This window comes from Bison bison, unplaced genomic scaffold (genome assembly GCF_000754665.1).
Source record: "Bison bison bison isolate TAMUID 2011002044 unplaced genomic scaffold, Bison_UMD1.0 scf7180017864030, whole genome shotgun sequence".
In the NCBI taxonomy this organism is placed as follows: Eukaryota; Metazoa; Chordata; class Mammalia; order Artiodactyla; family Bovidae; genus Bison; species Bison bison.
In genome coordinates, this window is record NW_011494602.1 from 3,944,284 (window position 1) to 3,969,836 (window position 25,553).

The window sequence follows — 25,553 nt, forward strand, 5'->3', positions numbered from 1 at the left end:
CCCCACAGCAGGCAGAGATCAGCACAGTGTTGCAGGGCATCCTATGGAGGTGAGGTGGACTGTGACTCCCAGAGAGGGACTCTGACAGCGGTGACTCAAGAAAAACATTATTCTGATGTTTTGGCTTGTTCTGTAGATTGTTTTGGATATTTTTCCTTCTCCCCGCTTCCCCCACTCCCCGCGTTGTAGTTGTCGATTTTATTGGCACTATGAAATCTAATTAAGCTTTTGAGGTTTTTTTCCCCTCAGTCGCATTTTATTATTGTTGCTATAAGCCTCTGCCTCTACATTGGGCTTTTGCAGTTCTGTGGAGTTTTCTCTTTTTTTAATCTTAATTTTTTAAATCTATAATTATTTTTCCTGCATTTATTCCTTTGTTTGCTTTTACTGCTGTTCTTTTCCTCTTACAGTTAAACTTTAAGGTATATAAATCTTCTTTATCTACCTCTATTTAACTTTGCATATTTATTCTTTCTTTCCTTTTCTCTCAACGTATTTGTTACTTTTGTTTTCATTGCTTTATTCTCCACTTGGCACCTTGCTCTAGTTTCTTTTTCCAGTTTGTGCCTTAGTGAGTTTTGTTCTTAACTGGTAAATATAATTTTTTATTTCCTTTGTTCACTGGGTCAATCTACTGTACTTTATTTCTGTTGGACTGTTTTGACTTTGCTTATGAGTGTATATGTATATGTGTATATTCCATTATTTTAATTATTATTTGCCTGATTTTGTAATTGCCATTTATCTGGGGTTCATTTTTGGTTTATCATTTTTGGGTATTTGTTTTAATTTCACTTAATGCCATAACAAACCACTTGTGGAATCTTTGTTCCTGACCAGAGATCAAACCCTGAGCCTTTGGAGTGGGAGCACTGACTCCAAGACCCTAGACAGCCAGAGTAGTAACCTTAGGGAGTACTGAATAGTGAGAACTCACACAGAGACAAGACCCAGCATCACCCAATGACAAGTAGTACCCTGTGCAGGACACCTCATCTAAAGAACAAACAAGACAAAAATACAAACCAAATCATCAGGAGACAGGATTACCACCTCACTCAGCCTTGCCCATCAGAGGAAAAACAAACAAACAAATGAACAGACGAAAACTCAGCACAAATCTCACCCTATACAAAGCTTACACAAACCACTGGACCAATCTTAAAAGGGCAGAAGTCAAAAGGAAGAAAGAATTAAACCTTGATGCCTGGGAAAAGGAGACCTAAAACACAATAAGTTAAAAAACAATGAAAAGGCAGAGAAATACTACACAAATGAAGGAACAAACTAGAAACACAGAAGTCCAAATAAATGAAGAGGAAATAGACTAACTGAAAAAGAATTCAGAAAAATCATAGTAAAGATGATCAAAACCCTTGAAAACAGAATGGAGAAAATGCAAGAATTAATTAACAAAGATCTAGAAGAATTAAAGAATAAACATACAAACAACACAATTACTGAAATTAAAAATACTCTAGAAGGAATCAATAGCAGAATATCTGAAGCAGAATAATGAATCAGTGAGCTGCAAGATAAAACAGTTGAAATAACTTCTGAAGAGCAGAATAAAGTAAAAAGAATGAGAAGAACTGAGGATAGTCTCAGAGACCTCTGGGACAATATAAAATGCAGCAACATTCAAATTATAGGGGTCCCAGGAAAAGAAGAGAAAAAGAAAGACTATGAGAAATTTTTTGAAGAAATTATAGTTGAAAACTTCCTTAACATGGAAAAGGAAAGAGTCAATCAAGTCCAAGAGGCGCAAAGAGTCCCATACAGGATAAATCCAAGAAGAAACATGCCAAGGCACATACTAATCAAACTAACAAAGACTAAGCACAAAGAAAGAACATTAAAAGCAGAAAGGGAGAAGCAACAAGTAACATACAAGGGAAACCCCATACGTTTAACAACTGATCTTTCAGCAGAAACTCTGCAGGCCAGAAGGGAATGGTAGGATATATTTAAAGTACTGACAGGGAAGAATATACAACCAAGATTACCTTACCCAGCAAGGATCTCATTCAAAATTGATGGAGAAATAAAAAGCTTTTCAGACAAGCAAAAGTTAAGAGAATTCAGTACTACCAAACCAGCTTTACGAGAAATGTTAAAGGGACTTATATAGATAAGAAATACAAGAGAAGAAAAAAGATCTACAAAATCAATCCCAAACAATTAAGAAAATGGCAATAGAAACATATTTATCAATAATTACTTTAAATGTAAGTGGATTAAATGCTTCAACCAAAAGACATAGACTGGCTGAATGGGTACAAAAACAAGACCCATATATATGCTGTCTACAAAAAACTCACTTTAGACCTAAAGACACGTATAGATTGAAAGTGAGAGGATGGGACAATATATTCCATGCAAATGGGAAGCAAAAGAAATCTGGAGTACTACTACTACTACTAAGTCACTTCAGTCGTGTCCGACTGTGCGACCCCATAGACGGCAGCCCACCAGGCTCCCCTGTCCCTGGGATTCTCCAGGCAAGAACACTGGAGTGGGTTGCCATTTCCTTCTCTAATGCATGAAAGTGAAAAGTGAAAGTGAAGTCACTCAGTCGTGTCCAACCCTCAGCGACCCCATGGACTGCAGCCTTCCAGGCTCCTCCGTCCATGGGATTTTCCAGGCAAGAGTACTGGAGTGCGGTGCCATTGCCTTCTCTGAAATCTGGAGTAACAATCCTCATATCAGATAAAATAGACCTTAAAATAAAGAATATTAAAAGTAATAAGGAAGGACACTACATAATGATCAAGGGATCAATCCAAGAGGAAGACATAACAATTGTAAATATCTATGCACCCAAAATAGGAGCAACTCAATACATAAGACAAACCTAACAAACATAAAAGGAGAAATTGACAGTAACACAATAATAGTAGGAGACTAACAACTTACTCACACTAATGGACAGATCACCAAAACAGAAAATTAATAAGGAAACACAAGTCTTACATGATACATTAGATGGGATGGAAGTAATATCTTCAGGACATTCCATCCAAATGCAGAAGAACACACCTTCTTCTCAAATGCACATGGAACATTCTCCAGGATAGACCACATCTTGGGTCACAAATCAAACTTCAGTAAATTTAAGAAAACTGAAATCATATCAAGCATCTTCTCCAACCACAACGCTATGAACTAGATGTCAATTACAAGGAAAAAAACTGTAAGAAACACAAACACATGGAGATGAAACAATACATTTCTAAATAACCAACAGGTTACTGAAGAAATCGAAAGGGAAATAAAACATTTTCTAGAAACAAACAACAATGAAAACATGACAACTCAAAGCCTGTGGGATGCAGCAAAAGCAGTTCTAAGAGGGAAGTTTATAGCAATACAATCTTAACTCAAGAAACAAGAAAAACATCTAATAGACAACCTAACTTTACACCTAAAACAACTGGAAAAAGAAGAACAAAAAAAGCCCCCAAATTTAGTAGAAGGAAACAAATCAGAGCACAAATAAATGAAAAAGAAATGAAAGAAACAGTAGTAAAGATTAATAAAACTAAAGGCTGGTTCTTTGAGAAGATAAATAAAATTGACAAACTTTAGCCAGACTCATCAAGAAAAAAAGAGAGAAGAATCAAATCACCAAAATTAGAAATGAAAAAGAAGAGGTTACAAAAGACAATGCAGAACTATAAAGAATTATAAGAGACTATTATGAACAACTATATGGCAGTAAAATGGATAACCTGAAAGAAATGGCCAGGTTCTTAGAAAAGCTCAATCTTCCAAGACTGAGCCAGGAAGAAATAGAAATTATGAACAACCCAATTACAAGCACTGAAACTGAAGTTGTGATTTAAAAAATCTCCCAAAAAACAAAAGCCCAGGACAAGATGACTTCACAGGAGAATTCTATCAAACATTTAGAGAAGAGCTAATGTCTATCATTCTAAAACTCTTTAAAAAAATTGTAGAGGATGGAACACTTCCATCCTCTTGTAGAACTCATTCTACAAGGCCACCATCACCCTGATACCAAAACCAAAGACAACACAAAAAAAGAAAACTACTGACCAATATCACTGATGAACATAGATTCAAAAATCCTCAACAAATTTTAGCAAACAGAATTCAGCAGCACATTAAAACTCTCATACACCATCATCAAATTGGGTTTATTCCAGAGATACAAGAATTCTTCAATTACACACAAATCAATCCATGTGATACACCATATTAGCGAATTGAAAGATAAAAACCATGTGATAACCTCAACAGATACAGAAAAAACCTTTGACAAAATTCAGCACCCATTTATGATTCAAACTCTTCAAAAAATGGGCATAGAAGGAACCTACCTCAACATAGTAAAGGCCATATATGATAAGCCTACAGCAAACATTATTCTCAATGGTGAAACAGTGAAAGCATTCCCCCTAAGATCAGGAATTAGACAAGGGTGTCCATTTTCACTACTATTATTCAACATAGTTCTGGAAGTCTTAGTTACAGCAATCAGAGAAGAAAAAGAAATAAAAGGAATCCACATCAGAAAAGAAGAAGTAAAGCTCTTATTGTTTGCAGATGACATGATACTGTACATAGAAAACCCTAAAGATAATATAAGAAAATTATATTTTCTTTAGCAAAGTTGTAGGATACAAATTTAGCAAAGTTGTAGGATACAAAATCAATACACAGAAATCACTTGCATTTCTATATACTAATAATGAAAAATCAGAAAGAGAATTTAAGCAATCGATCCCATTCACCACTGCAACAAAAAGAATTAAATATCTAGGAACAAACCTACTGAAGGAGGCAAATTATACACAGAAAATTGTAAGACACTAATGAAAGAAATCGAAGATGACATAAACAGATGGAGAGATATTTCATGTTCTTTAGTAGGAAGAATCAATATTGTGAAAATATACTACCAAATGCAATCTACAGATTCAATGCAATCCCTATCAAATTGCCAATGACATTTTTCACAGAACTAGAACAAAAAATTTCACAATTCATATTGATTCACCAAAGACCCCGAATAGCCAAAGAAATCTTGAGAAAGAAGAATGGAGCTGGAGGAAACAACCTTCCTGACTTCAGACTATACTATAAAGCTACACTCATCAAGACAGAATGGTACGGGCACAAAATCAGAAATGTAGACCAATGGAACAAGATAGAAAGCCCAGAAATAAACCCATGCCCCCATGGGTACCTTATTTTTTACAAAGGAGGCAAGAATATACAATGGGGCAAAGACAGCCTCTTTGATAAATGGTGCTGGGAAAACTGGACAGCTACATGTAAAAGAATGAAATTAGAACTCTTCCTAACACCTACACAAAGATAAACTCAAAACAGATTAAAGACCTAAATGTAAGACCAAAAACTATAAAATTCTTAGAGGAAAATATAGGCAGAACAGTCGATGACATAAATCAAAACAAGATCCTCTATGATCCACCTCCTAAAAGAATGGAAATAAAAACAAAAGTAAGCAAGTGGGGCCTGATTAAACTTAAAAGCTTTTGCACAACAAAGGAAACTATTAGCAAGGTGAAAAGACAACCCTCAGAATGGGAGAAAATAATAGCAAATGAAGCAACTGACAAAGGATTAATTTCCAAACTATACAAGCAGCTCGTACAACTCAATACCAGAAAAACAACCCAATCAAAAAGTGGGGAAAAGACCTAAACAAACATTTCTCTAAAGAAGACATACAGATGGCTAACAAACCCATGAAAAGATGCTCAGCACTGCTCATTATTAGAGAAATGCAAATCAAAACTACCATGAAATATCACCTCACACTGGTCAGAATGGACATCATCAAAATGTCTACAAACAATAAATGCTGGAGAGGGTGTGGAGAAAAGGGAATGCTCTTGACTGTTGGTGGGAATGTAAATCGATATAGCCACTATGGAAGATGGTATGGAGATTCCTTAAAAAACTAGGAATAAAACCACCATATGACATAACAATCCCATTCCTAGGTGAATACCCTGAAGAAACCAAAACTGAAAAAGACACATTATCCCATTGTTCATTGCAGCACTATTTACAATAGCTAAAACAAGGAAGCAACCTAGATGTCCATTGACAGATGAATGGATAAAGAAGTTGTGGTACATATACAAAACGGAATATTACTCAACCATAAAAAAAAAGAACACATTTGAGTCAGTTCTAATGAGGTGGATTAACCTAGAATCTATTATACAGAGTGAAGTAAGTCAGAAAGAGAAAGATAAATATCATATTCTAACACATATATATGGAATCTAGAAAAACGGTACTGAAGAATTTTTCACAGGGCAGCAATGGAGAAACAGACATAGAGAATAGACTTATGAACATGGGGAGAGGGGAGGAGAGGGTGAGATGTATGGAGAGAGTAACAGGGACACTTACATTACCATATATAAAATAGATAGCCAATGGGAATTTGCTGTATGGCTCAGGAAACTCAAACAGGGGCTCTGAATCAACCTAGAGGGGTGGGATGGGAGGGAGACGGGAGGGAGGTTCAAAAGGGAGGGTTCATACGTATACCTATGGCTGATTCATGCTGAGGTTTGACAGAAAATAAAATTCTGTAAAGCAACTATCCTTCAATAAAAAATAAATTCTTAAAAAAGTTATTACAAAGTAATGGAGATAATTCTCTGTACTGTACAATATATCCTTGTTGGTTACCTGTCTCTATACATAGTAGTTTCTATCTCCTTGTCCCATAGCCCTATCTAGCCCCTCCTCCCTTTCCTCTCCCCACTGGTAACACTAGTTTGGTTTCAATGTCTTTGAGTCTGTTTCTTTCATGCTATATGCATTTGTTTGCTTTATTTTTAGATTCCAAGAATAAGTGATATCATAGAATATTTGCCTTCCTCTGTCTGACTTACTTCACTAGGCATAATATTCTCCAGGTCCATCCACACTGTTGCAGACAGGAGCATTTCATTCTTTCTATGACTGAATAATATGCCATATCTTCTTTTCCCATTCATCTGTTGAGAGGACTTAGGTTACTTCTGTATCTTGGCTATTGTAAATAAGGATGTTATGAACATTGGAGAGCATGCATTTTTTTGAATTAGTGGTTTTTGTTTTGTTCTGGTTATATACCCAGGAGTAAAAATGCTTGAACGTATGGAAGATTATATGATAGAGATCATATCGTAGATCATAAGGTGGAAAAGCTCTATACATTAGGCAAAAACAAGATCTGGAGCTACCTGTGGCTTAGATCATCAGTGCCTGATCACAAAATTCAAGCTTAAATTGAAGAAAGTATGGAAACCACTAGGCCATTCAGGTATGACTTAAATCCCTTATAGTCATAAGGGATTATACATTATACACTGGAGGTGATGAATAGATTCAAGGGATTAAATCTGGTAGACAGAGTGCTCAAAGAACTTTGGACAGAAGTTTGTAGCATTGTACAGGAGGCAGTAACCAAAACACTCTCAAAGAAAAAGAAATACAAGAAGACAAAGTGGTTGTCTAAGGAGGCCTCACAAATAGTTGAGAAAAGAAGAGAAGTGACAGGCAAAGGAGAAAGGGAAGATACACCCAAGAAAAAGCAGAGGTCCAGAGAATAGCAAGGAGAGAAAAGACAGCCTTCTTAAGTGAACAATGCAAAGAAATAGAGGAAAACAATAGAATGGGAAAGACGAAAGAGTTCTTCAAGAAAATTGGAGATACTGAGGGAAAATTTCATGCAAAGATGGGCACAGTAAAGGACAGAAGTGAAAGCCACTCAGTTGTGTCTGACTCTTTGTGGCCCCATGGACTGTAATTCTCTAGGCCAGAATACTGGAGTGGGTAGCCTCTCCCTTCTCCAGGGGATCTTCCCAACCCATGGATCAAACCCAGGTCTCCCACGTTGGAGAAGACTCTTGAGAGTTCCTTTCACTGCAAGGATATCAAACCAGTCCATTCTAAAGGAAATAAGTCCTGAATATTCATTGGAAGGACTGATACTGAAGTTGAAACTCCAATATTTTGGCCACCTGATGTGAAGAACTGACTCATTGGAAAAGACCCTGATGCTGGGAAGGATTGAAGGCATGAGAAGAAGGGGACAACAGACAATGAGATGGTTGGATGGTATCATCGAGTTGATGGACATGAGTTTGCTCTGGGAGTTGGTGATGGACGGGGAAGCCAGGCGTGCTGCCCTCCATGGGGTCACAAAGAGTTAGACATGACTGAGCGACTGAACTCAAAGGGCAGAAATGGCAGGGACCTAACAGAAGCAGAAGAGATTAAGAAGAGGTGTCAAGAAGAACTGTACAAAAAAGGTCTTAATAACCCAGAGAACCATGATGGTGTGGTCACTCACCTAGAGCCAGACAGCCTGGAGTGTGAAATCAAGTGGGCCTTAGGAAGCATTACTGTGAACAAAGCTAGTGGAGGTGATAGAATTCCAGTTGAGCTATATAAAATCTTAAAAGATGATGTTGTTAAAATGCTGCAACATGATAGCAAATTTGGAAACTTCAGCAATGGCCACAGGACTGGAAAAGGTCAGTGTTTATTCTAAACCCAAAGAAAGGCAATGCCAAAATGTTCGAAATGTTTGAACCACTGTACAATTGTGCTCATCTTACATGCTAGCAAGGTAATGCTCAAAATCCTTCAAGTTGGGCTTCAGCAGTATGTGAACTGAGAAATTCCAGATGTACAAGTTGGATTTAGAAAAGGCAGAGAAGCCAGAGATCAAATTGCCAACATCCATTGGATCATAGAAAAATCAAGGGGATTCCAGAAAAACATCTACTTCTGCTTCATTGACTACACTAAAACCTTTGACTGTGTGGATCACAACAAACTGTGCAAAATTTCTTAAAGAGGTGAATACTAGACAACCTTACCTGCCTCCTGAGAACCTGTATGTGGCTCAAGAAGCAACAATTATAACCAATGCTCAGTGGGTAATGAATCTGCCTACAATTCAGGAGACACAGAGATGCAGGTTTGTACCCTGGATGGGGAAGATTCCCTGGAGGAGGAAATGGCAACCAACTCCAGTATTCTTGCCTGGAAAATCCCATGGACAGAGGAGACTGGCGAGTTATAGTCCACGGGGTCACAAAAATTGGACATGATGAAACAAAACAATGGAATAATGGACTCATTCAAAATTGAAAAAGGAGTATGTCAAGGCTATATATTGTCACCTTGCTTATTTCACTTCTATGTAGAGGACATCATGTGAAATGCTGGGCTGGATGAATCCCAAGCTGGAATCAAGATTGCCAGAGGAAATAACAACCTCAGAAATGCAGATATGAAAGAGCCTCTTGATGAGGGTGAAAGAAGAGAGTGAAAAAGAAGGCTTAAAACTCAACATTCAAAAAACTAAGATGATGATATCAATCTTGCCATACTTCATGGCAAATAAAAGGGGAAAAAGTGGAAAGAGTGACTGGTTTTATTTTCTTGGGCTCCAAATCACTGCAGATGGTGACTGTGACCATGAAATTAAAAGCCACTTGCTCTTTGGAAAGAAAGTGAAAGTTGCTCAGTCTTCTCCGACTCTTTGCAACCCCATGGACTGTATAGTCCATGGAATTCTCCAGGCCAGAATACTGGAGGTATTTCCCTTCTCCAGGGGATCTTCCCAACCCAGGGATCGAACCCAGGTCTCCTACATTGCAGGAAGATTCTTTACCAGCTGAGCCACAAGGGAAACCCAAGAATACTCTAGTGGGTAGCCTAGCCCTTCTCCGGCGGATCTTCCTGACCCAGGAATTGAACTGGGGTCTCCTGCATTGCAGGTGGATTCTTTACCAGCTAAGCTATGAGGGAAGCCCAGAAAGCTATGACCAATTTTGCTTGCTGTTGTTCAGTGTCTCAGTCGTGTCTGACTCTGTAACCCCATGGACTGCAGCACGCCAGGTTTCCCTGTCCTTCACCATCTCCCAGAGTTTGCCCAAACTCATGTCCATTGAGTCAGTGATACCATCAACCATCTCATCCTCTGTTGTCCCCTTCTCCTCCTGCTTTCAATCTTTCCCAGAATCAGGGTCTTTTCCAGAGTCAGCTCTTCTCAACAGGTGGCCAAAGTATTGAAGCTTCAGCTTCAGCATCAGTCCTTTCAGTGAATATTCAGGGTTGATTTCCTTTAGGATTGACTGGTTTGATCTCGAAGTCCAAGGGACTCTCAAAAGTCTTATCCAGCATCGCAGTTGAAAAGCATTAGTTTTTTGGCACACAGCCTTCTTTATGGTCCAACTCTCACATCCATACATGACTACTGGAAAGATCATAGCTTTGACTATATGGACCTTTGTTGCAAAGTACTGTCTCCGCTTTTTAATACGCTGTTAAAGTTTGTCACAGCTTTTCTTCCAAGGAGCAGGGTCTTTTAATTTCATAGCTGCAGTCACCATCCACAGTGATTTTGGAGCCCCAAAAAATAAAGTCTGTAAGTGTTTCCATTGTTTCCCCATCTTTTGCCATAAAGTGATGGGACCGGATGCCATGATCTTCGTTTTTTGAATGTTGAGTTTTAAGCCAGATTTTTTCACTCTTCTCTTTCACTTTCATCAAGAGGCTTTTTTGTTCCCTTTAGTTCTACCTCTACTTTCTTGTAAATTCCATTTGCTTGAAATATTTTTACATCTCCTCATTTTAATTCTCTGTGTGTCTTTAGCTCTGAAATTAGTCTCCTATAGCCAGCATATAGATGAGTTTTTTTGGTTTAAACCAATAAGCCACCCTTTGTCTTTTGATTGGGATGTTTATTTCATTGACACTTAAAGGATTGATAAATATGTACTTTTGGCATTTTATTTAATTTATTTTTTTTAGCTTCTAATAGCATTATTTTATTCTTTCATTGGCTTTTTATTTTTTTTAAATTTTATTTTATTTTTAAACTTTACAATATTGTATTAGTTTTGCCCAACATCGAAATGAATCCGCCACAGGTATACCCGTGCTCCTCATCCTGAACCCTCCTCCCTCCTCCCTCCCCATACCCTCCCTCTGGTATAGATCAGTCTTACTTTTGGCATTTTATTGTCTTCTCTTTGTTTTTATAGTTCTCTGTTCATTTCTTCTTCTTTTTATTTCTTCCTCTATAGTTTGATGATTTTCTTTAGTAGTATGCTGGGATACACTTTTACTTTTAACTTTCTGAAGTTGGGGTGTGCCTTTATGTTTGATGAAAAGTCATAGTTTTATTGGCAAGATTTTTCTAGATTATTGATATATTTCTTATTGACACATTGAGTTTTTTGATAACATAAGTTTGATAACATAAATTGTTAGCTTCAATTCTCAAAGGTTATGTGGTAAATATTTCCTTAGCAATATTCAAACTTTCACTTGTCCTTAATAAATTTCCTTCCATAAAAAATTCACTAAATCTCAGTGAATTCAGCCCATTTTTATGGGACTTAATTTTTAGTTTGTTCTTGAAAGGCAGAGTCAAATCTTGGAAAATAAACAAATACATGCGATTTAGTGAAAAAAAATAAGCAGACCAATTACTTTTTGGCTTCACATAGAAAATAACCAGGAGCATATTCCAAATTAACTCCAGGTATTCAGTAACTAAGGGAGGAATGATAATTGAGAGAGGCTTCTTAGATAAAGCTTTGGGATAGATAGGCACAAAAGGGATTGGAGGACAAAAATCAAGAAAGGGGACCCAGATTTTAAAATATTTACCCAATTAAAAACTCAAAAAGATTTTGAATAGACATTTCTCCAGAAAAGATATGCATATGGTCAAGACACACATCATTAGTCATCAGGAAAATGCAAATCAAAACTGCAGTGAAATACTTTTCACATCTACTAGAATGCTGATAATCAACATGACAGAGAACAACACGCATTGGCAAGGATGAGGGGAGACTGGACTCTTCATACATTGCTAGGGTTCTAAAATGGTGCACCCACTTTGGAAAACTACCTGGCTGTTCCTCAAAAAGTTAAATGGAGTTAATATACAAATGGGCAATTCTACTTCTACGTATATACCCAAGAGAACTGAAAACATTTCCAAGCAAAAGCTTGTACGTGACTATTTATTTATAACGGTCAAAAAGTAAAAATAATTAAAATGTCCATCAAGTGATGAATGAAGGAATGAAATGTCTATAAAATGGTGTATTATTCAACTATTAGGAGGACATAACTACTGATTCATGTTGTAAACTGAACCTTAAAATTTTTGTGCCAAATGGAACAATCCGGACCCAAAAGGCCACGAATTATATAAATCTGATAATTTAAAATGTCCTGAGTAGATAAATCCACAGAGATAGAAGATAGCCTAATGGTTTCTGGGGGTTAAAGAGAGGAGGCAGGGAAAAGGAAGAGTGGAAAATCCTGTTGATGAAGATGGGGTTTCCTTTTGGGGAGATGAAAATGTTCCGAAATTAGAGTGGTGATTGATGAATAACTTTTGACTAAACTAAAAGCTATTGAAGGTGTACTTTCAAAAGATGAACTTTGTGTATGTGAATAAACTGCTAAATAAAACTGTAATTAAAAATATGTGCAGAATGCCCAAAGAAACAACTGAACTGTACATGAATTCCAGGGGACAAAGAATGGCTCCTGAGTTCACAGTTGTGGGCAAAATGGGGCTGTTGGTATACGCACTGCAATGCAAAGTGAGACTAGCTTTCTCCATCTGTGTTCCAGAATCTACTATTTGGTGACTGACGGACTTTCATCTGTCTCTCGCAGTGTTGTGTTTTGGGGTTGGTCCGGCAACTAAGGGTGGTTCTGTGTGATCTAGCCCTGTTATCAGAGAGCTGTGAATAAATAATACTGTAGCTTTGTGTTAGTAACTCTTATTCTTCATATATAAATTGTTATTTTTTCTACATCAGCACTAATAACTGGATAAGTAAACAAATTTATTCACAATAAATGAAAATTTACTGAGGGATTTAATTCTGGTGTGTTTGGGGATGAGATGTGACTTCTGATATGAAAGGTTGTCAGTGGAGGATGGGCCAGTACACTGCAGTTGGTACGTACTCTATATGTGGAAGAAATTACATGGTTTTGATGGATTCATTGTGTCAGTGGCCACCCTGTGTCCACATGATTTTCTCTATAGCACCGTAGTATCCTTTTAATCTTAAACAGGACTGGTCTTGTGGCTTATGTTCACCAACAGAATGTGTTGGGAGTAATGGTGTGCTAGTTCTGAGTTTAGACTTCAAGAAGCCTTGAAGGCTTTTGAAAGGCTTTTGCTTGTTCTCTGGTTGCTGTCTCGGACACGTGAAAAACCCATTGCTAGCCTGCTGAAGGGTGAAAAAAATCACATAGAGAAGAGCCAAATCAGTCTAGTTGTTCCAGCCAACATTCCAGACATGTAAAATAGCCCAGCCAGGGTTAACCACCAGGAACTCATAGTTAACTGCAGGTTGACAGATGAGCCCAGATGAGATCAGCCTAGCCAAGCCCAGGTGAGCAGAACCAGGTACTTATCTGTAGACTCACGATAAATGGAACATTTTTAAAAAAATATAACACTGAGTGTTGGAGGTATTTGTAATGCAGCAAGAGATAACTGATAAAGCACAGGTGAAGGGAAGCTTGGGCAGATCAATGAAAGCTTCCTAGAAGAAGTGAAATTTATTCTATAAACCTCAAGTTCAATCAGAGTTAGGGAAAAGAGAGAACTTGAGTGTGTGTATAAGTGTGTTTTCAGGAGGGTTCAAGGAAGGGAAACAGAAAGTTCGAATCTAAGTAGTTGAGGGAATAGTATTTAAAAAGCCCAGAAGGTGATAAGGCAGGAGTGGAGAGTTACGTACAAACCAAATCATGTAAGATCTTAAACATTTATTATGGGATTTAGACTTTATCCTGAAGACAGCTGGGGTTGTTTTAAAGGCTGTTAATCTCAGTTTTGTTTGTATATGATCAGTCTGGCTCCAACATGTAGAAATGGTTACATGATTTAAAACTAGAGGCTGCAAACCATTTAGAACCTTGGCAGGTGGGAGGAGATGGAGGCTGAAACTAGCATTAGCAGAGGGGATAGAAAGAGAATGGATCCGCAGGCTATTCCACAGGGTCAGAACTGACCCAGGTTGGTGGATTATTGGAAGGGGGATGAGGGAGAGGGGACTGTCAGGAATGATGTCCACCTTTTGTCTTGGGCAACTGAATTGATAATGATTTTATTCTTTGATGTAGAAAACAAAGGCTATAGAGCAGGTTTGAGTGTAAAGAAATTCGGTTTGGTGCATACGGTATGCGGCAGGTTCAATTTTCCACAGATGGCCGTGCATATATTTTCATATACTTCAATGTGAGTGACATTGCTCCCAAAGTGAAATGTGTGTGTGAAATGTGAAATGTGCATGCTTGCGCGTATGTGCTCCATCTGACCTTTTGTGGCCCCTGGACTGTTGTCCGCCAGGCTCCTCTGTCCATGGAATTTTCCAGGCAAAATACTGGAGCGAGTTGACATTTCCTCCTCTAGGGGATCTTTCCAACCCAGGGATTGAATTCACATCTCTTGCATCTCCTGCACTGACAGGAGGATTCTTTACCACTGAGCCACCTGGGAAGCATTTGGAGGTCTATGAGACATTCTCATAACTCACATGTATATTTCTTTTTCAAAAATCAACGTGGCAGACTCTTTTTTTATCTTTTGTATAAGAAAACTTACGTCAAATACCCTGTCAGTGCTTGCCACATCCATTATTTGTCAAAAAATCCTTTGACAGTTTCGCCTTCCTTACCTTTGGTCGAAGAAGGAAGGGAATAAGGGAGAGTCCTGAATACAGGAGCAACTGGCAAGTTCAATGCCACTCCGGATGGAGGGGTGGACTGGCGGAGTGCTGGCAGCCGGGCCCTTGAGCACAGGCACTGCAGCCTCTGGATTTCCTGCACAGGCACTAAAGCGCCCCATGAGGGTGGGCATTATGGCCCTAAAAACTGGCATCAGAGCTGCTCCCACCTTCCTGCCCATCAAAAGAAGCTTGCTCCCAACACCACGAAATAATAGCTGGGTTGTGTTAAGAAATTTTTATTGTTTCCTTTGGATTTGTGATGAAAGCACATAAAATTACAAGTGGAAGAAACATCATGCCACAAAATTGCATAGAATTATTACAAAAATGTGAATTATGCATTTTAAATAATTTGAGATAGAAGAACCAAAATATGTACATTTTAAGAGCTTCAAATATTTTGTCCTATCTTTTTTTTTCTTCTGAAAAGGCAAAAGTCACAATGTCCAATCCATCACAAACAATATTTATACAGTGCACAAGCGCAACATTAAATTCAAAGTAATGCAAGCAATGGCCCTTTCTTTTGGAATTATTTAATGACTGCTTATCTATCACAGGAGTATTAATTAATGTATGGTGATACTGAAATGTTATAATGAACTGTTAAAAACCAAAACCACATGGCATGTCATTAGAACTTCGAAAATTGGTTTACACGGCCAAAACCACGCTATTCTCAGTAGTGTAAAGGATCAGAGGGGCACAGTCTAATTTAATACACAGTTCTACTCTCTATTATAGGAAAACCACAGTACAGAATTTCACACATTCAACAAGGAACAAGGCAAATACAGAAAGGCACAAACTGCACACCATATAGACCCTTTTTCTTTATCTTACTCTAGTTCAAGTAATATTAATATTATTAAATGATAGTATCACTGTAGTAGTTTCAATGATGCAAGATGGACAGTGTTACACACTAGCCCCACAACTGCAAAAAGTGTTACTGTACAGATTTAAAAATGTGATTACAGGAAATGGCCAAATACAAACGTATTGCAAAATGGTTACAGTCACTAAGATAATGGAACCCAACTACTAAACAGTTTTGTGTAAGTCAAGGTGATTCAACTTCAGTCTATCTCTGGACTAAAATGTGATACGACGGTCTGTAATAATCACCACTGTGTGTTTTGGTTATTAATGCTATTGTTAGTTCATTCTTCTGCAATTTCATACAGTCTGTAATTTTGTTTATAAAAATGCAGCATTCTATTTTGACCATTCTTGCTTCCTTATGATTAATGCCTTTCTTTCAAAGTGCAAAAGTTGAATGATGTACAAAAGTGTTCTCATTCAGTAGAAGTGAAGCTTTATTAAGTGTCTAATTAACACCCCAAATCCTTTAGATCAAAATATAATCATCTCCAAAGGGGATGGGATTTTTTTCCCCTTGTGTCTCCCTAGATGTGTTTTTTTTAATCAAATACTCTTTCCTAATGTTTGAACTAAGCCTTCATTTTGATTAAAACTTAATCGTGATCCCTAGTTATTGCTTAAAGTTAAATAGAATAATTTTCATAAAAATATGAAATTCTTGAAACACAATTTTCAGGACACAACTAGCTTTTGTGTTTTAAAATGTTTTGCTAAGCTACAATCAGGCAGGTTTTTTTAAAGTAAAATAAAACTGAGCATCTTGCTTCAGGGCTTTAACTTCAATGCTACTTGTGTTACTCTCTTAATTATATTTTCCTCTATATAATTATTCTCTCTTAAGACCTTTCAATAATGTTTTAGATCCATTTTATTATAATATAATTTGTTTCTCTTACACCACTTAACATAGGAACTTAATTAAAAAACAGTTAAGTGAATTAAATGTACATAGCAAATATATAATGAAAGATTTTTTAATGTGAGAAATAAATTGAAATCTGTCAGACATAAAAGTTATGGAAAATACTAATACATTTCCATATTGCTGTCCTATATATTTTTGTATATTCTTACCATTAAAACAAGCTTAAAATACTTAAAATCCAGTTTTTGATCTTGCAAAATACACATCAAAACCATATTCTAAGTTTTCAATCTACCTCAACTTGCATCAAAATCTGTCAACTGTTTCTTAGAATTTTGACACAATTTAATTTCCATATAATCTATATGTTTGACCGTTTTCTTCTCTATGTTGAATTTGGTTTTAAGTCTTGTGGAAGAGATTTGGGTCATTGCCAATTAAGAAACTCATATCCAAACTCATATGAATGTGTGTGTGCTGTGTATGCACTTATATGGCTGACTGCATATATATATACATGGAGATTAACTTGTAACATTTATATGTAGGTCTGTGTAGTCTCTAGATAAATATTCAATCTTTATCTCTGTATTAAAATAAAGGAACCATAAAGAAGTCAGACAGCAAAATGACTGCTGGAACCTGTTCACTCTGATTGAATCTCTGCTCAACAGACATTGGCTCAATGAGTTTTATTCAACTGAACAGATCTTTGCAGTTTTTTTTTTTAATGATTTTAGGCCAAGGACCAATGAATACCCAGACTCTGAGTGCAATAGTTGACTCAGATAGCACACTGCCTGGAAGTGTGCAGCCACCTTGCTCATGCAGCCAAATGTACAAGCCATGTTGTCAAGTCTGGAGATGGCTTCACTGAACATCAAGGCAGAAAGCCAGCATATTAAGTCACTGTGGTATCCAATAAAGCCGTGTCAGCAACAAGTACATTGATGCCTCTATGATAAATAAATCAGCAAACAGCAAGCCACCAGTGCTTGCAAAGCAAAGGATGAAACAATTTAATACGCATGTTAACCCAAAGATATGGTAGCTGAGGGGCAGTTAGGGGAAAAAAAAGCTCAAAGTTGGCTGTGCAATAGTGTTAAATAATGCTATGCATTTCTCAACTATTTCTATTACTTTGACATACTTTACACCAGAGCTTCAAATAAAAACATGAGCTTGCTTTTCTTCAAAGAAGACACTATACTTCATTAAATGTTCCATTGAGCCTGGAAGTTACCTGCTTTGAATTTACTATTAGAAAGAAAACCAGAAGCCCACATACATGCACTCTTTACTAGCAGATCTGCAGTAGTTTCCACATGACACATGGAGCTTGGGCACAGGAAGCTGCATGGATCCTTCTGGAACTCTCCCTCCAGGTGGATTTTAATCTAAGGGATGCCTCTCAGGAAGATGCTCCTGGGCAGTGATCTTTGTAAGAAGAGAGAGTTTGATGGAGCTGGAGCGACAATGCGTGTTCTGAAGGCCTGGCAGGAATGATCACAGAGGGGTATCAAACTCTTTTCCTGGGTTTTCTCCTTCCAATTCTTCACTGGAAGGAGGCTTCTGGTTTAGTTTTCCAGAGTCTGAGGTCATCAGGGGAGGGGCAGAGCTGTGATTGCTGTCTTCACTAATCTTCCCTTTCATGGCTTCCTGCACAAATTCCAAAATCTCCAGGGGCAGCCTTTTGAACTTGTCTTGGTATTCCTGCTCCAGTTCCACCTGTAGCTGAGAGACAGCAAGAGACAGAGGGTGATTTTATGTCATTTAGGTTTCTATGAACACCCATGGAGGAGCTCCTTGAGAGATGGACAAAGACTGGGGAGGAATCAATTAATTTTAATGTCATCCACTGGTCCCTACTATGGAAAATTCTTCAAGGATGGAAATACCAGACCACCTTACCTGTCTCCTGAGAAACCCGTATGCAGGTCAAGAGGCAACAGTTAGAACCAGACATGGAACAATGGCCTGGTTCAAAACTGGGAAAGGAGTATGTCACGGCTTTGTATTGTCACCCCACTTGTCTAAATTCTATGCAGATTACAGCATGTGAAATGCTGGACTGGATGAATCACAAGCTGGAACCAAGATTTCCAGGGAGAAATACCAACAACCTCAGATATGTAGATGATACCACTCTAATGGAAGAGAGTGAAGAGGAACTAAAGAGCTTCTTGATGAGGGTGCAAGGAGAGGGTGAAAAAGCTGGCTTAAAACTCAACAATCAAAAAATGAAGATCATGGCAACCAGTTCCATCACTTCATAGCAAATAGAAGAGGAAAAACTGAGAACAGTAACAGATTTTATTTTCTTGGGCTCCAAAATCACTGCAGATGGTGACTGCAGCCATGAATTAAAAGATGCTTGTTCCTTGCAAGAAAAGCGATGACAAACCTAGATAGTGTATTAAAAAGCAGATACATCACTTTGCTGACAAAGGTCTGTCTAGTCAAAGCTATGGTTTATCCAGTAGTCATGTATGGATGTGAAAGGTGGACCATAAAGAAAGCTGAGCAATGAAGAACTGATGCTTTCAAACTGTGGTGTTGGAGAAGACTCTTGAGAGTCCCTTGGACTGAAAGGAGATCAGACCAGTTAATCCTAAAGGACATCAGTCCTGAATATTCACTGGAAGGACTGATGCTGAAGCTGAAGCTCCAATACTTTGGCCACTTGATGTGAAGGCCCAACTCATTGGAAAATACCCTGATGCTGGGAAAGATTGATGGCAGAAGTGGGTGACAGAGGGTGAGATAGTTGATGGCATCACTGACTCAGTGGACATGAGTTTGAGCAAACTCCAGGAGATAGGGAAGGACAGGGAAGCCTGGCGTGCTGCAGTCCATGGGGTTGCAATGAGTTGGCCATGACTTAGCAACTGAGCAACAACAATAACAACTGGTTACTTATAGAGAAGATGTAAATCCGAGGGGAGTTGGACATGTCATTTGTCCTTACCTAAAAGTCAATTCTGAGTTATGTGTGGCAAAATAAAGTTAAAGGCCATTTATTTAATATAAATACATACATGCAGAGGTGGGTCTGCTGAAAAAGTTTACAGAAGTAATCTGCCATGATGTGAAGTTCTTAAATTTAGAGACTGGCAACTCCTGATAGCTGGGGGTGCAAAGTCAGCCAGAAGTCAGGCTGTGAGAGCCAAGGAGTCCACTGGAGTCGACAGATGGTCAAGGAGTGGGCTTTATGATGTGCAGCCTCACCCAGAGGCTGGGGAGCCAACACTTCTAAACAGGAGCTCAGTGCGTTTCACAAACCTGGCATAGTTAGGCAACCAACTTGAACTTTATAGTGACTTCTTTTAACATCTCTTTATTCTGATTCCTTTTTTAATTCTAATTTTTATTTGCCTTGTAAACTGTTTCTGTTGAATTTTAAACTGCCTTCAGATTTGTCTGTTTAATGTTCTGGACAACTTTCGGTATTTCAAAATTATAGAACTTTTCTTCAAATGCAGACGTACGGTGGCCTCAGCCATAAAACAGGTAAAAGCCTGGAGTCTGGCTGAAATGGGGTGAGGGGAGGTGCGTACTGCCTGCTGGGAAGCTCTGCTGAGCAGAGTTCAATTGAAACCCAGAATCTTGAATAGAATTCTCTTTATTTATTGAATGGTAAGCAGGGGGCTTAATCTTAGAAGCCGCATGTGAGACCAAATGCTTTTTCTAAATGCCCAAGATCTTGCATTTCTCAGCAACTCACGGGTAATTCCCATGTGGATGTGGCTGATTGGTCCCTGATTCAGACACCCTGATGATCTTCCTGTCCTGGTTCTACTCTGAGCTCCCAGTGTTGCTTTGGTCTTGACTTGGCTGTATGTCTTCCATCTGCAACTTCAGGGCGGTTTGAACGCCGAGGAACGCCGAGGGCACAGACAGTCCTCAGGGCACCTGCCCCACCATGTCCTGATTCCCTTTTCTCACCCACATTCTGGACAGCACCAGCAGCTTGAAAACATCCCCTTTAGTTCACTTGCTTTTTCTCCTTGCTTCTATGCCAGGGAAGTATGGCCAAACTTTGTTATTTAATACTGATCAGTAATCCCTTATCTGCAATTCTAAAATCTCCGAGGTTCTGTAATTAAGAAGCTTAAAAATCTGTCACAAAATGGTCTTTGTGACACTAATTGATATAAGCCTATTTATCAGTTCAGTCCAGTCGCACAGGCATGTCTGACTCTTTGCAACCCCATGGACTACAGCACACCAGGCTTCCCTGTCCATCACCAATGCCCAGAGCTTGCTCAAACTCATGGTCATCAAGTTGGTGATGCCATCCAACCATCTCATCCTCTGTCATCCCCTTCTTCTCCTGCCTTCAATCTTTCCCAGCATCAGGGTCTTTTCCAATGAGTTGGCACTTCGCATCAGGTGGTCAAAGTATTGGAGCTTCAGCTTCAACATCAGTCCTTCCAAAGAATATTCAGGACTGATTTCCTTTATTATTGACTAGTTTCATCTCCTTGCAGTCCAAGGGACTCCCAGATAGTCTTCTCCAACTCCACAGTTCAAAAGCGTCAGTTCTTTGGTGCAGTTTTCTTTAAGGTCCACGTCTCACATCCATACATTCAGTTGAGTTCAGTTGCTCAGTCATGTCCGACTCATGTGATCCCCAAAACTGCAGCACACCTGCCCATCCAATCATGATCACTGGAAAAACCATAGCCTTGACTAGATGGTCCTTTGTTGGCAAAGTAATGTCTTTGCTTTTTAATACACTGTCTAGGTTGGTCATAACTTTCCTTCCAAGGAGCAAGCGTCTTTTAATTTCATGGCTGCAGTCACCATCTGAAGTGATTTTGGAGCCCAGGGAAATAAAGTCTGACACTGTTTCCATTGTTTTGCCATCTATTTTCCATGAAGTGATGGGACCAGATGCCATTATCTTCATTTTTTGAATGTTGAGTTTTAAGTCAGCTTTTTCACTCTCGTCTTTCACTTTCATCAAGAGGCTCTTTAGTTCTTCTTTGCTTTCTCCCATAAGGGTGGTGTCATCTGCATATCTGAAGTTACTGATATTTCTCCTGGCAATTTTGATTCTGGCTTGTGCTTTATCCAGCCCAGCATTTTGCATGATGTACTCTGCATATAAGTTAAATAAGCAGGGTGACAATATACAGCCTTGCCATACTTCTTTCCCAATTTGGAACCAGTCTGTTGTTCTATGTCCAGTTCTAATTGTTGCTTCTTGGTCTGCATACAGATTTCTCAGGAGGTAGGTAAAGTGGTCTGGTATTCACATCTCTTTTAGAATTTTCCATAGTTTGTTGTGATCTGCACAGTCAAAGGCTTTGGCATAGTCAATAAAGCAGAAGTAGATATGTTTCTGGAATTCTCTTGCTTTTTTGATCATCTAGCAGATGTTAGCAGTTTGATCTCTGGTTCCTCTGCCTTTTCTAAATCCATCTTGAACATCTGGAGGTTCACGGTTCATGTACTCTTGAAGCCTGGCTTGGAGAATTTTGAGCATTACTTTACCAACGTGTGAAGTGTGTGTTAGTTGCTCAGTTGTGTCCGACTCTTAGCGACCCCTAACTTGTGAGATGAATGCAATTGTGTGGTAGTTTGAACATTCTTTGGCATTGCCTTTTTTGGGGACTGAAATGAAAACTGACCTCTCAACTCCTGTGGCCACTGCTGAGTTTTTCAAATTTGCTGCAATATTGAGTGCATTCAGGTATGGCCTAAATCAAATCCTTTACGATTATACAGTGGAAGTAACAAATAGATTCAAGGGATTAGATCTGATAGACAGAGTGCCTGAAGAACTATGGATGGAGTTCATGACATTGTACAGGAGGCAGTGAACAAGACCATCCCCAAAAAAAGAAATGCAAAAAGACAAAATGGCTGTCTGAGGAGGCCTTACAAATAGCTGAGAAGAGAAGAGGAGCTAAAGGCAAAGGAGAAAAGGGAAGATATATCCATCTGAATTCAGAGTTCCAAAGAATAGCAAGGAGAGATAAGAAAGCCTTCCTCGGTGATCAACATAAAAGAAATAAAGGAAAACAATAGAATGGGAAAGTCTAGAGATCCCTTCAAGAAAATTAGAGATACCAAGGGAACATTTCATGCAAAGATGGGCACAATAAAGGACAGAACCGGTATGGACCTAACAGAAGCAAAAGATATTAAGAAGAGGTGGCAAGCATACACAGAAAAACTGTACAAAAAAGATCTTCATGACCCAGATAATCACGATGGTGTGATCACTCACCTAGAGCCAGACTTCCTGGAGTCTGAAGTCAAGTGGGTCTTAGGAAGCATCACTATGAACAAAGCTAGTGGAGGTGATGGAATTCTACTTGAGCTATTTCAAGTACTAAAAGACAATGCTGTGAAAGTGCTGCACTCAATATGCCAGCAAATTTAGAAAACTCAGTAGTGGCCACAGGACTGGAAAAGGTCAATTTCATTCCAATCCCATAGAAAGCCAGTGCCAAAGAAATGTTCAAACTACTGCACAATTGCACTCATCTCACATGCTAGCAAAATAATGCTCAAAATTCTCCAAGTGTGGCTTCAACAGTACATGAACCAAGAACTTCAAGATGTTCAAGCTGGATTTAGAAAAGGTAGAGGGACCAGAGATCAAATTGCCAACATCTGTTGTATCATAGAGAAAAGCAAAAGAATTCAAAAAAAAAACATTTACTTCTGCTTTATTGACTACGCCAAAGCCTTTGACTGTGTGGATCACAAGAAACTATAGAAAATTCTAAAAGAGATGGGACTACCAGACCACCTGACGTGCCTCCTGAGAAATCTGTATGCAGGTCAAGAAGCAACAGTTAGAACTGGACCTGGAACAACAGACTGGTTCCAAATCAGGAAAGGAGTACAACAAGGCTGTATATTGTCAGCCTTCTTATTTAACTTATATGCAGAGTACATCATGGGAAATGCTGGGCTGGATATAGCACAAGCTGGAATCAAGATTGCTGGGAAAAATACCAATAACCTCACATATGCAGATGACACCACCCTTATGGCAGAAAGTGAAGAGGAACTAAAAAGCCTCTTGATGAAAGTAAAAGAGGAGAGTGAAAAAGCTGGCTTAAAACTCAACATTCAGAAAACTAAGATCATGGCATCTGGTCCCATCTACTTCATGGCAAATAGTTGGAGAAACAATGGAAACAGTGACAGACTTTATTTTGGGGGGCTCCAAAAGCACTATAGATGGTAACTGCAGCCATGAAATTGTAAGATGCTTGCTGCTTGCAAGAAAAGCTGTGACCAATCTAGACAGCATATTAAAAAGCAGAGACGTTACTTTGCTGACAAAGGTCTATCTAGTCAAAGCTATGGTTTTTCCAGTAATTATGTATGGATGTGAGAGTTGGACTGTAAAGAAAGCTGATTGCCAAAGAATTGATGCTTTAACTATAGTGTTGGAGAAGACTTTTGAGAGTCCCTTGGACTGCAAAGAGATCAAACCAGTCAATCCTAAAGGAAATCAGTACTGAATATTCATTGAGAAGACTGATGCTGAAGCTGAAGCTCCAATAGTTTGGCCACCTGTTGCAAAGAACTGACTCATTGGATAAGACCCTGATGCTGGGAAAGATTGAAGGAGGGAGGAGAAGCGGATGACAGAGGATAAGGTGGTTGGATGGCATCACCAACTTGATGGACATGAGTTTGAGCAAGTTCCGGGCCTTGGTGATGAACAGGGAAGCCCGACGTGCTGTAGTCCAAGAGGTCACAAAAAGTCAGACACTACTGAGCAATTCAATTGAACTGAACTGAGTGCAGCACTTTTACAGCGTCATCTTTTAGGATTTGAAATAGCTCAACCAGAATTCTATCACCTCCAGTATTTTTGTTTGTAGTGATTCTTCCTAAGGCCCACTGACTTCGAACTCCAGGATGTCTGGCTCTACATAAGTGATCACACCATCATGGTTATCTGGGTCATTAAGATCTTTTTTGGTATAGTTCTTCTACCACCTCTTTTTAATATCTTCTGCATCTTTTATGTCCATCCGTTTCTGTCCTTTATTGTGCCCATCTTTGCCCATCTTTGTATGAAATGTTCCCTTGGTATCTCTAATTTTCTTGAAGAGATCTCTAGCCTTTCCCATTCTATTGTTTCCCTCTCTTTCTTTGCCCTGATCACTTAGGAAGGCTTTCTTATCTCTCCTTGCTATTCTTTGGAACTCTGCATTCAGATGGATATACCTTTCTTTTTCTCCTTAGCCTTTTGCTTTTCTTCTCAGCTATTTGTAAGGCCTCCTCAGACAACCATTTTGCCTTTTTGCATTTTTTTTCTTGGGGATGGTTTTGATCACCACTTCCTGTTCTGATGTCACGAAACACCGTCCATACTTCTTCAGGCACTCTGTCTATCAGATCGAATCCCTTGATTCTATTTGTCACTTCTACTTTAAATTGTAAGGGTATTTATAATCATAAGGCTATTCGTAATCATTGTTTAATCCCACTTCATGTGAATATCCATACATGGTACTGTAGCTATATTAATTTGCTTGATTATGAGGGTGACCCAGGCCCCCTTGGGGTATATCATGCTTATGGTATATGCATCATATTCTCTTTCTAAAATCAGCAAATTTATGAATTTTGAAAAACAAGATGCCCCAAGAGTCTTGAATTGTGGATATATTTAAATGGCCTTTTTTTTCCCTTTTCATATCAAAAAGTACCTAATAAAATTGCTTGGCCTGAGTATTGAAAGTTCCCTATTCTCCTCAAATATTAAATGTCGGGCATTTATGAATATGTTTTGCTGGCATATGAATTCCAATCAGCCAGGAAGGAAGCATGCTATGACAGTGATACCCACAGGGCCCTGAGGGTCACACTGCCATGATGGTCAAGTCACCTTCACAGACAGCTGCACCCTCAGGGTCAGGGGACAAACCATGGGAGGATCAGACGCAAGACCATGGCCAGTTCCTCCCCAGGTTGGGTTTTTACACTGTCCCACTCAGGCATAAGTGAAATCTCAGTGTGGTGTCTGATGTTTTCCA

At 38.7% G+C, this 25,553-nt stretch overlaps 1 protein-coding gene across 1 annotated transcript in view; it reads right to left on the bottom strand.

The window, feature by feature from the left end:
- Positions 1–14,997: 14,997 nt before the first annotated feature.
- PLCB1 (phospholipase C, beta 1 (phosphoinositide-specific)) overlaps positions 14,998–25,553 on the bottom strand; it is an 833,798-nt gene continuing 823,242 nt past the window's right edge. The window contains exon 31 of the mRNA XM_010834232.1: positions 14,998–18,270. Coding sequence (XP_010832534.1) covers positions 18,043–18,270 — 228 coding nt within the window. The 3' untranslated portion in view covers positions 14,998–18,042. The remainder of the gene's footprint in view (positions 18,271–25,553) is intronic.